Raw genomic sequence first — 11,582 nt, forward strand, 5'->3', positions numbered from 1 at the left:
CCCCGCCCCCTGGCCTTCCAGACCTCAGGGTACTGTCCCAAGGGCAGGTGGGCCGCAAGCGTGCTGTGCACTTGAGGAGTTGACTGCCCCGTCCTGAAACGGGCCACTTGCTCTCGGCTGTGGAGCTTTGGGCCGGTGGGCCACCTTCGTTAAGCGTCAGGTTTCTTGTCCACAGCAAGGGATCGTCGCAGGGCCTCCTCGTGAGACGTCAGGGTTGCATGAGTTACAAAGAGCCCCGCATCCTGCTCCGCCATCGCTCTTCTCTGTTCCCGACTCCAGCCGCAGGACAGGGTGATCGGGGTCTGAAGAGCAGAACACGGTGATCGGGGTCTGGCTGCAGACCCTTCTCACTTGACAGGATACACCGTGTTTACTTCCACTCTGCTCTGTGGCGATCCGAGCACACGGTTAACTGCATCCCACGTGACGACCATCATGTGCCCGTGCTTTGTCTGAGAACCTGCTCCCTCCAGCCACCGAGGCCCCCTGAAATGCAGGACCACTGCCCGGGTTCCAGGGGTCAGGAGGCCCTGAGCAGCGGGCGCCCTGGTCCAGGCCCTGACCCTCACCGGCAGAGGGAGCGAGAGGCCCCGAGGCGCAGGTGCACGCCGTGAACACGCAGATCAGACCCGTGGCGTTCACTTTCCAGGAAACATAAGCAAGAACTGCACCAGTGACGGGTGGTCAGAGACGTTCCCGGATTTCATGGACGCGTGTGGCTACAGCGACCCTGAGGATGAGAGTAAGGTAAGCACCTTGTTCGCTGCTCCTTCCACTTCCGGTCAAATCCAGCTGGGCCCGTATTTCAGCTCAGCTGCATGGGCTTAGGAATCATGATGGTTCTGTAAGGTTGGGGTAGGGAGGCCTCGCCAGCCTGCTGTGTCTGGAAGGTGACCCCAGAGTGGCGGTGCTTGCTGAGCCCAGCTGTAATGCGTGTCCTTTCTGCTGTGAGGGTTTCTTGTTCCCTTGGAGATGTCGCCACAATACAGGCTCTTCAAAAGCTGTGAAGCGGTTTTCTTAGCCTTGAGCCAGCCGCAGGGACGGGACCAAGCTTGGAGCATCTTTGCAGACATAGAGCCAGTGTGCCTGGCCGGGGCTGCCCCGGCTCAGTGCCTGCTGGTGATGCTCTCAGGCTGGGTCCAGACTTGGCCCAGGGCAGGCGAGGGGCGAGAAGAGCCCCCCCTCCAGGAACGACCGCGGCTCTGCTGAAGCCTGCCCCGGGCCTTCTGTAAACTCCCCGGTGCCGGCACGCTCACCAAGCCATGGCCCGTGACGGGGGTTGTTTTGTTTACTACCAAAAACCAGCCCACTCTCTCCCCTTGGGCCCTGCTACTAAGGCCATGACCTTGTGTGGACAGGGATGAGCCTTAGGAGCCCCAGATTGGGCCTGCTTCAGACGTGTGCTCCCTGCCAGCTTCGGGTATTCAGTTCCGTCACTCAGTCGTGTCCAACTTTCTGCGACCCCTTGGACTGCAGCACACCAGGCCTCCCTGTCCATCACCAACTCCCTGAGTTTACTCAGACTCGTGTCTATCAAGTCAGTGATGCCATCCAACCATCTCATCCTCTGTCGTCCCCTTCTCCTCCCACCTTCAATCTTTCCCAGCATCAGGGTCTTTTCAAGTAAGTCAGTTCTTCGCATCAGGTGGCCAAAGTTGGAGTTTCAGCTTCAGCACCAGTCCTTCCAGTGAACACCCAGGACTGATCTCCTTTAGGATGGACTGGTTGGATCTCCTTGCAGTCCAAGGGACTCTCAAGGGTCTTCTCCAACACCACAGTTCAAAAGCATCAATTCTTCGGCCCTCAGCTTTCTTTATAGTCCAACTCTCACATCCATACATGACTACTGGAAAAAGCATAGCCTTGACTAGATGGACCTTTGTAGGTAATGTCTCTGCTTTTTAATATGCTATCCAGGTTGGTCATAGCTTTTCCTCCAAGGAGCAAGCATCTTTTAATTTCATGGCTGCAGTCACCATCTACAGTGATTTTGGAGCCCAAGAAAATAAAGTCTGTCACTGTTTTCATTGTTTCCCCATCTGTTTGCCATGAAGTGATTGGACCAGATGCCATGATCTTAGTTTTTTGAATATTGAGTTTTAAGCCACCTTTTTCACTCTCCTCCTTCACATTCATCAAGAGGCTCTTTAGTTCTTCTTCACTTTCTGTCATAAGGGTGGTGTCGTCTGCATATCTGAGGTTATTGATATTTCTCCTGGCAATCTTGATTCCAGCCTATGCTTCCTCCAGCCCAGCGTTTCTCATGATGTACTCTGCATATAAGTTAAATAAGCAGGGTGACAATATACAGCCTTGACGTACTCCTTTTCCTATTTGGAACCAATCTGTCGTTACATGTCCAGTTCTAACTGTTGCCTCCTGACCTGCATACAGATTTCTCAGGAGGCAGGTCAGGTGCTCTGGTATTCCCACCTCCTTCAGAATTTTCGACAGTCTGTTGTGATCCACACAGTCCACACATTGGGTGTGGGGCTCATTTAAAGAGCCTGGGGGCTGCCTGCCACCCAAGCAGGAGCCCAGAGAACCTTGGCAGAAGCCTGTCTGTGGGCTGAGGCCCCCTCCCGCCAGTCCCCCATGTCAGTCCCCAGGTGAGACCCGTGGGAACATTGCTACCCGTCGTTTTCCTGGATGACCGAGGGGCTTCCTTTGCTCTCTTCACCAAGGTCTGTAATTTAAAGCCAGTTCCTCTCCTGTAGGATCAGGAAACCCTGGAGAAGAAGCACCTTTTTTTGCATGTACCCCTCTAACTGGAAGATCAGCCTGGTGAGGCGTGACTGGCGGGCAGGGAGGGTGACCGGGGTGCGGCTGGGCGTCCGTGCTATGTGCGCCTTGCTGACAGGTGTGAGGTTCTCCTGCGTGCGCCGGGCGTGGGGGCTCACAGCCCCTCACATCCGCCTTGGGGAGGCCCTGAGCCTACTCCTCCAACCACTGCAGGTGTGTGCTCGTCAGCCGCTTGCCCACCCGCACCTCATTTACCAGGTGACAGCCTACTTTATAGATGGAGAAACTGTGGTTTGGAGGAACAATGTGGCATAGCCAGGGACCCTGCCATTCTGACGAGAGTCAGTCCGTCTGACCCTTCCTCGGGGGCAGTTCCCGAGCCCCCGCTCCCCACACAAGGGCAGCTGCCCAGATGCACTGGGACCCACCTGGGCAGCCAAGCCAGGGCTGCTGACCCATCCACAGACCCACCTGGACCTGCACCCTGGGGCGCTCTGCAGGGACCCCACAGAGAAGGGGCGGCCGGAAGGCCCCCATGGCCCCCATGGCTGCAGCACAAAGGTGGGGCCCCGGTGCTGAGCCTGCGGCTTGGGCGGCATTCACCGCCTCCACTGTCAGCCCCGCCACCCAGGACAGGCTGGGTGCCATGGCCCGTGGGCTCGCTGGAGGCCGGGCCCCCAGGCGGGTCAGAGACCACCGAGGGAACTCAGGCCAACCGACTCTTTACGGGCCTGTGAGCCATCTCAGGTTCCGGACTCGCCCCAGACTGCTGTTCTATGATGTAACGTGTCCAAACTGGGAGCCGTCCTGTCGGTGTTCTACGAGGGAGCCTTAAACTGCGTAGCATTGACCCCAGTTTGAGGACCATCCCTGTAGAGACGAGTGTCCCAGCCCTGTTCTGACCAGGAGCGAGGACAGCCCCACAGTGGCCCGGCCCCTGTCACCTCACACGTGCTCCCAGACAGGCCAGGGGTGCAGCCGGGGAGCGCCCGGCCTCCTGAGCGTGGAGGGCGGGTGAGGCTCCAACACCCACCTACCATTGCCCACAGCTCCTGCCCGCCGCCGCAGCCAGCCCAGCATGTGGACCTCTCAGGCCTCGGGACCTCATGGGGGGAAGCACAGCCTGTGCTCACGTCACACGTGAATGTTCCAGGAACCCCGGCATTCCCCTCTGTCCTCAGGCAACGAAGCACTGACACGGCTGTAGAGGACACCCTGTGGGAACTGCGTCGGCTCAGACCCCTCGAGGATGGGGCCTGTGATTTCCCACTGCCTTTCTATCCAGTGTGCAAAGCTATTTTTGTTCTCAGTTAAACATTTCAGAGACTCTGCAAGTATCATGAGTGCATATTCCCTACTAATGGATTAGAAACTCAAAATACTTTAATATGAGAAAGTGAAGGAAATAATGGCACAAAGCCAGGATGAGTAACTCTCTCCCTGGTTGCAGCTCCCACACTCGCATGCTTTGGATGCCTGGTTGTTTAGCGAGTCCGTGAGGATGAGAGCCTCAAGGCATGGGGCTGCCCGAGCGAGGCCAGGACAGGCCCTCCTGGTGGGGAGCGAGAGCCTCAGCCCACCGGCCTTCCATGGGCTCCTGCTAATACATCACTCCGCGTCTCATCAGCCCATCTTTCTCCCCAGTTCTACAGTTGTAATTGGATTTCCTGCTGTCACGGAGCCAAACTCCACCCTGGGTGCCACGCGTGCAACCTTTGTTGGTTTCAAAGTTAATTAAATTCAAGGGGAAAAACAGTCTCCACGTAAGCCACATATGGTGAGGGAATCAGGAGGTAAAGTAACGGGGAGCGGGAGCCCTGAGAAGGAGACACGGGCTTGAAGACCCCAGAGAAGCCCTTGGATGACAGCCGGAGCCGTGACTGTGAGGCTGCGAGGGGCTGGGGGGCGCTCAGTGGTCTAAGCCTGCATTCCTGGTGCCTCAAAACCCTGACCCAGCCCTGCTCATCTTGGGACACCCTCTCACTGTGCCCCAGCTTCCACAGACGAGGTCTCCCCTGTCTGTGTTCCTCTCCCAGCAAAAGTCACCTCCAGCCTGGCCTGCGTATCTTCATCTTAAACTTCTTCTCTTTTAACCCTTGGATAAAGGGCTTAATACCACTAAGAAGGTTTAAGGAAGTCCCACCCTTATCATGGGAGCCCAGGGTTTCCCTGAGAGCTGAAGGTCTCTGGAGCCAAGGAGCTTATCCTGCACCATAGCCTCAGCCTCAGGAGGGACCAGCCAGGACTGGGCACTCCACCCCATGTCATCTGCCTGCCTACCTGCCCCCCCACGAAGCCCCCGACCAGTCCTGCCCCAGACCCAGGGGCTCTTGTGGCCCAGGGGCGCCCCCACAGCACGTCAGGCAGACCCTGTCCTCCTGACTTCCCTCCTCCGCTGAAGGCCATCTGGAGGCTCCTGGTCAGAGTGTCCTGGCCAGCCTCCCTGCCTCTGGTTCCCACCTCCTGCCCAGTGTCCCACCCGAGAGCTGGCAAAACATCCAGCAGCTTGTAGTCGGAGGCCGTGATGAGTCTCTGTGGGCCCAGGAGGTCTCCTTTCCCCTGTTATCGAGAGCCGCCCAGGTGAAGGGCCCCAGGGCTGTACCCCGCTCGGCCACCAGGTGTGACTCAGTCACTGGTGTGCCTGGCCCACGGCCCCTCCCAAGGACAGCAGTCCCAGAGACAGGCTGGCGTCCTGTGCTGAGTGGACACGCCACGGCAGGCACTCCATACATCTCCCACATTATATATTTGCTAACATAGGTCTTAAATAAAGAGCACTTCTGCTAAATTTAGCCAAGAGAGCTGTTTGGCATTTCAACCTTCCCATGCTTCAAGCAGACACATTTCTTCCATGTTATGCCATATTCCTAAAAATATTTCTGCGGCCTCCTCTCAGCTTTCAGACCACGCAGCAACTCTCACTCTGACCGCTAGTGCTGCCTCCCCCAGGGTCCCCGTCCCCAGCACGCAGTCCTTCCGCGTCAGATGCCTTCCATCTCTCACTCCTAGGCCCTGCAGGACCACGATGTCCCCGCGTGGGGTGGGGTGAGGGGCTCAGCAGGGATGGCCTGCAGGGGGCGGAGGCCAGGATTGGAGCCCTAAAGGTGCAGGGGGGCCCACAGTCAGCTCTGTTACGGTGGCCAATCCCGTTCTGCCTCCAAACAAGCACCAAGGGTGGTGTCTGTGCTTCACTTTGCATCAAGTGGAGGGAGGAAGCTTCCCAGGGTTTTTTTCAGGGCACGGGAGGGCACGCTCAGTGCATGGACTGCTCATCAGATGACGGGGCGGCACTGCGTCTGGGAGGTGAGGCAGGCGGGGGGTGGGTTCAGGATGGGGAGCCCTGCCAGCAGGGCTGGGTGCCTATCAGCCCCAGCCGTACCCACCAGACCCTCAGGAAGGGAGGCGCTGCTCCAGGGTAGGATGGGGGCAACCAGGATATTCGCTGGATAACCCTGTCTGTTTCTCCACATGACATACAGATTTCAGGACTGAAAGTCTGTAGTCCAAAGAGATAATTGAAGAAAATATGGAAATTAACAATGTTTGTTTTACTGGGTATTTGCGATCTGTTACAGACCTAGGAAGAGAGGACAGGCTTTCGGAGAAGCTCCCTTCCTCACTGTTAGGGTGGTACCACCCGCCACTGGGGTGGGACGTGGGCATTTCAGGAGCTGGACAAGGGCAGCAAGAGACTGCACGCCCGGAAACATGTGGATGAAGGACCAGAAACAGTGAAGCTGCGTGTTCCCTTTAGTGGTTTGGTTATATTTTCTACCTCTTCAGAAGTCAGCAAATACGTTATTTCTATATTCAAATAGTTTTAAGACCCCTCAGAACAAATTTCTGCTGTTTGACAAATCATCTCTCAGTGACATTTGCCTCCACCCGGACTCTGTCAGGACAAGTGGAGACTCAACCGTCAAATTTCCCGCTGTTGAGCATTTCCTGAGGCCTGTTTGGAGGCGACTTTCTTGCAGGAGTGGTTCGGGGAACCCGGCTGGCTGGTTGTCCTGCAGCCTCTGAGGCCTGGGGGGCAAGCAGCAGACCCCTGGCCACACACACGCGCTGCCTCAGGAGTGAGCAGCCCTGCTGTAAGCCCAGCACCGCACGTCTTTGCGAAGCTGCTCCCTGACTGCTGTCTGTGTCCCCTGCCCAGGGCGCATCCCTCCGAGGAGCCAGGGCGGCTCTGGTGGAGTGACCCAGCCTCTCCCGCCCCAGCTGTTCTCTGTCCTTCCCTCGTCGTGCTGGAGGCCTCGCCCCTCAGCCCGGCTCCCTGTGGGCTTTGCCTGGTGTCTCTAGGGTCAGGTCCGGATTCCCCACTGAGCGTGAGGGTGCTTGGTGGCAAAGCACAGGTTCCCGACCTCTCTTTCTGTTGCCTTTTCTTTAGCATAAACCCTGTGCTCAAAATAGGTGTCAGTGGGAGAAAACATTCAAAAATATCTACCACTTTTTTTTTTTAACCTCAGAAATGTCACATTTGGGTTTTAAAAGAAAATGCATTCTCCTGTAACCAGTCCATACCAACAAAGGAGCGGTCCCTGCGGTGACTGAAGACAGGGAGCTGGGCCACAGTCTTGACAGCTGTGCAGACAGGGACCCCAGGACCCCAGGACCCCCACCTCGGAGGGTCACGGGACACCAGGACCCTTGTCTCTGGAGTGCCATGGGGCCCCCAGGACCCCAGGATCCCAGGACCCCAGGGCCCCCGCCTCTGGAGGGTTGCCCCCCGACCCATGGCCAGGCTGCCGGCCGCTCAGGGTTGCAGTCTCCATGGGGAGTCTGCCTGTGCTGAGGGGGCATTAGTCGTGGGGACTGTCTGGACCCCCGTCTCCTTCTTGAAGCCTCTGCTCATCCTCAGGAGGACAGTGACCTCGGGGGCAACGTGATGTCCCCAGGTGACCCCGACTTGCCGGGACAGGGGCCTGGTCATTTCCTCCCGGGACAGTGCTGTCAGGACGCCCAGCTGGGCTCAGGTCCACTTCCTCAGAGGCCCCGAAGGCTGCAGCAGAGACCAGAGGGGCCCAGCACAAAGCCGGGGACCTGTGTCTCCCCTTTGGGTGCGCGGCGCCTCTGAGCCCCCCAGATGGGAGGAGGAGCTGCGGTCAGCAGGATCGCGCCGGCCAGTCCTTCCTACACGATGCTGGTGATCGTGCGGGAGGCGGGACCACGCTGCCCGTGGGGAGGCGGTGGGTGTTTCCAGGTGCTCCATGAAGCAGAGTGAGCGCAAACGGAGCCTGACCCAGGAGGACTAGGGGCGCTGGATTAACAACCTCGAGGATCTCTTTCCTAATAAAAACGGTCTTTATTATAAAATCAAACCAAGCGCCATAAATCACGTCTCGGGCTTTTACTGAGAGTGTTTACAGCTCTCACATGGATTGGCTCATTAAATCCCCCAACAAGCCCATGAGGGAGAGCTCTGCCTTTAATCACCGCTTCACAGCGAAGGGATGCTCACCACCGGGGTCCCCGGTGACTGCAGAGTCCGCACACGCTTGCTCACCACCGAGTCTGCAGGCTCCTGGGGCCTCTGTCCACCTGGACGCCCTGACCTGTGCTTTCTGGGAGCATCTTCTCATTGGCCTGTTTGCCACCTGGATCCGTTCTTTCGAGAGGCAGCTTTTAAGGTCTTCGGCCCATTTTTAGTTGGGTTGTTTGTTTTCTCATTGTTGAGTATTAAGAGTTCTTTATGTGTCTTGAATAACAATCCTTATCAGATGTCTTTTGCAAATATTTTCTCCCTGTCTGTGGCCCGTCTTCTCATTCTCTGAAATTCTTTCACAGGGTAAAATTTTTTAATTTTATTGAAGTCCAGCTTATCAATGATTTGTTTCATGAAGGGTGCCTTCGGCACTGTATTTTTTTTAATTTATTTTTTTATTGAAGGATAATTGCTTTACAGAATTTTGTTGTTTTCTGTCAAACCTCAACATGAATCAGCCATAGGTATACATACAGGCATTGTATTTTAAAAAGCATCACAACCCAAGGGAATCTGGGTTTTCTCCTATGCTATTTTCTAGGAGTTATGGTTTTGCAGTTTACCTTTACATCTATAGGAGCTTCCCTGACAGCTCAGATGCTAAAGAATCTGTCTGCAATGCAGGAGACCTGGGTTTGATCCCTGGGTCAGGAAGATCCCCTGGAGGAAATGGCAACCCTCGCCAGTATTCTTTCCTGGAGAATCCCACGGACAGAGGATCCTGGCAGGCTATGGCCCATGGGGTCACAAAGAGTTAGATAGGACTGTGCACCTTCCTACTTTCTTTACGGCTATAGCCCATTTTGAGTTAATTTTTGTGAAAATATAAGGGTATGCCTGGAGAAGGAAATGGCAACCCACTCCAGTGTTCTTGCCTGGAGAATCCCAGGGACGGGGGAGCCTGGTGGGCCGCCGTCTATAGGGTCACACAGAGTCGGACACAACTGCAGCGACTTAGCAGCAGCAGCAGCAGCAGCATATGGGTGTGCCTAGGCTCGTTCTTTTGCGTGTGGATGTCCAGTTGTCCCAGCAGCGTTTGTTGGAAAGACTGCTTTTGCCCCAGGGTGCTGCCTTTAGTTTTTGTCAAAGACCAGTGACCATCACGCGGACTGGACTCTGCTCTGTCCTGCTCTCTGACGTCCTTCTCTGTCCTTTCCGCCGCGCCAGTGTCTGATTCCTGCAGCTTAACAGGCAGCCTCGCGGTTCTGTTCAGGGAGCCCCCAGCTCCTGCCGCTGCCTGGTCCCCCCTAGTCTTGGGACGGCTGTTTGTCCTGTGTCCTCCCTTCTCTTGTGGACCAAAGGAGAGCTGTTGACTTCCTGTGTGTTCAGAGTTCTGCTCTTTGTTTGGATAGAGTGGTGACATCCACGTCCTTATCTGCAGAACTGACCGATTCCTCTTAAAGGAAAAAGCTGAAACAGTTGGGTAACTTGCCCTCAGGGAGGAGCCTCTGGAGGGAGAAGACACTAGGGTCTGAGTGGAGTCTCAACCCTGCACCTCGGTGGCCCCGCGTTTTACGACTGTTCCCCGGACTCAGGTCCCACCTGAGTAAGAGAAGGGTGGCGAGAACACGTCTGCTCCTTCACAGGCCGTTGGAAGAAGAGAATGAATTAACTTCTGTGCTACATTCTGTAAATTGCAAAGCACCATCATGATTAGGTTATAGTTAGAATCTTCTAATCAGAATGGGTGGATCTTAAAAGATATTTGCCAACAACCTTCAGGAAGAAAAACTCAACGGTAAGATTGTTACCAGCGTGACAGTGAGCCTCACAGCGAATCCTGAGCTGGAACTGAGCCTGGACCACAGGCCCTGAAGACGGGCGGGGCTGTGTTTCTGGAGGCCTCTAAAATGAAGAAGCCCCCAGCTTCCATCTCTGACGTGAGAATAGGAACCTCCTTGCATGGGAGACAGAGGCTACCTCCTGGCCCTGCTGCTGGTCCACAGGCTCCAAAATCCTGCCCTGCGCCAAAGCCACCACGAGGAGAGGCCCGGGCTGGCCAGCCCACTCTGCGTCCTGCCGTGGGCAGCACACACTGCCCACTGCGCCCTCCACCTGCCGCCCCACAGGACGGCGTGCATGGGTCCCTGCGGTGCCTTCTCAGAGGAGCTGGGAGACCCAGCAGGACCGGCGTGTTCGGAGCAGCTGCCAAGCGGAGTGAGTGTCGTGCACTACTGATGCCTCTGCATGGAGCCTGGACGGCCCCGGCCCCCATCCAGAAACATCCCGGTGTCCCCAGCACCCCACGCCCCCACCTCGAGCCCCCACCCACCCTTGCCGCCTGCCAGCCACGAGGGGTCCCTGCCCCTCTGGCCCCTGCTGTGCCTTGGCCGCTCGGTCTGAGTTTGCAGCTAGAAGCGCAGGTCAGCGCCTACTCATCCATTTTTCAGGGTTTGTGTTAGTCTTGTTCATCCAACAGGACGTTGTATGTCCTACGTTCCCCAGAGACAGGGGTTGTGCCTTCTAATCAAGTGGCTCCTGTCCCAGACAGACACTGAGTATCAACGGTGGTTTCCTTTGCATTCCCAGGGCCCCAGGTACACAGGTTAATCATTACCAAAAGGTCTGGGGAAATGAATTAGCTTTTGTGTTACAAAGGTACTGAAGCACGGGGCTTCCGCAGGTTCAAAAGAGAACACGTCAGGGTGTTTGTGCCTCAGCTGCGGGGTGAGGCAATGGGCCGGGCCAGGCTGTAATCAGAAGTTTCCCGAATCAAGTCTCTGGTCCAGCCACGGGGCTTTCGACTGCTGATTGACATCCACAGTTAGAAATGCGTCTCACACTGTGAGCCAACACAGACACTCCACAAAGCCACGTTTTCCGTGCTGCCTTCTTTTAAGTGTTGGTTGTCACCTTCGGAATTGATTGCATAACCCACGACTGGGTTATAAATAGGGTGGCTGTATAAAATATTGGCCAAACCTGGGCTCTCAGGAGAGAACGAGAGCTATTAATAGTCCCGGGGACAGCAGATGCACAGCAGGCCTGGCGGGTCGAGCAGAGGCTGCGTCGCATAGTTAGGGCTCTGTGTCTGCACACACAGGCCAGGCCACGGGGTGCCTTGCGGAGGGCTCTGCCGGCAGCTCCAGGCGGCGGGTGCGCATGGACAGCGGGATCTGCGGGGGACTCACTCGCCACCTGGCCCCAAGCACTTGGGGGGCGGGAGGCCGCCCCGGGTGACGGTGGGGGAAGGGGCGGCATCTCCTCCCAGCAGGGCCTCGACGGCCCAGTGTGCAGGGTCTCATCCCCGCTGCCCACTGCAGCCCGCCCCGCCAAGGCCCCGAAGCTTCGAGAAGGGCAAGCTCCCTGGCGTGTTCCCCCCACCGCCTGATCATGCGATGACGGTGACACGCTGTAG

At 56.6% G+C, this 11,582-nt stretch overlaps 1 protein-coding gene across 1 annotated transcript in view; it reads left to right on the forward strand.

Moving 5' to 3' along the window:
• The window catches only part of VIPR2 (vasoactive intestinal peptide receptor 2), a 112,940-nt gene that overhangs the window by 66,837 nt on the left and 34,521 nt on the right, over nucleotides 1–11,582 (forward strand). The window contains exon 4 of the mRNA XM_010829350.1: nucleotides 650–747. Coding sequence (XP_010827652.1) covers nucleotides 650–747 — 98 coding nt within the window. The remainder of the gene's footprint in view (nucleotides 1–649; nucleotides 748–11,582) is intronic.

The sequence above is a fragment of the Bison bison genome, unplaced genomic scaffold (genome assembly GCF_000754665.1).
Source record: "Bison bison bison isolate TAMUID 2011002044 unplaced genomic scaffold, Bison_UMD1.0 scf7180017864503, whole genome shotgun sequence".
Lineage (NCBI taxonomy): Eukaryota > Metazoa > Chordata > Mammalia > Artiodactyla > Bovidae > Bison > Bison bison.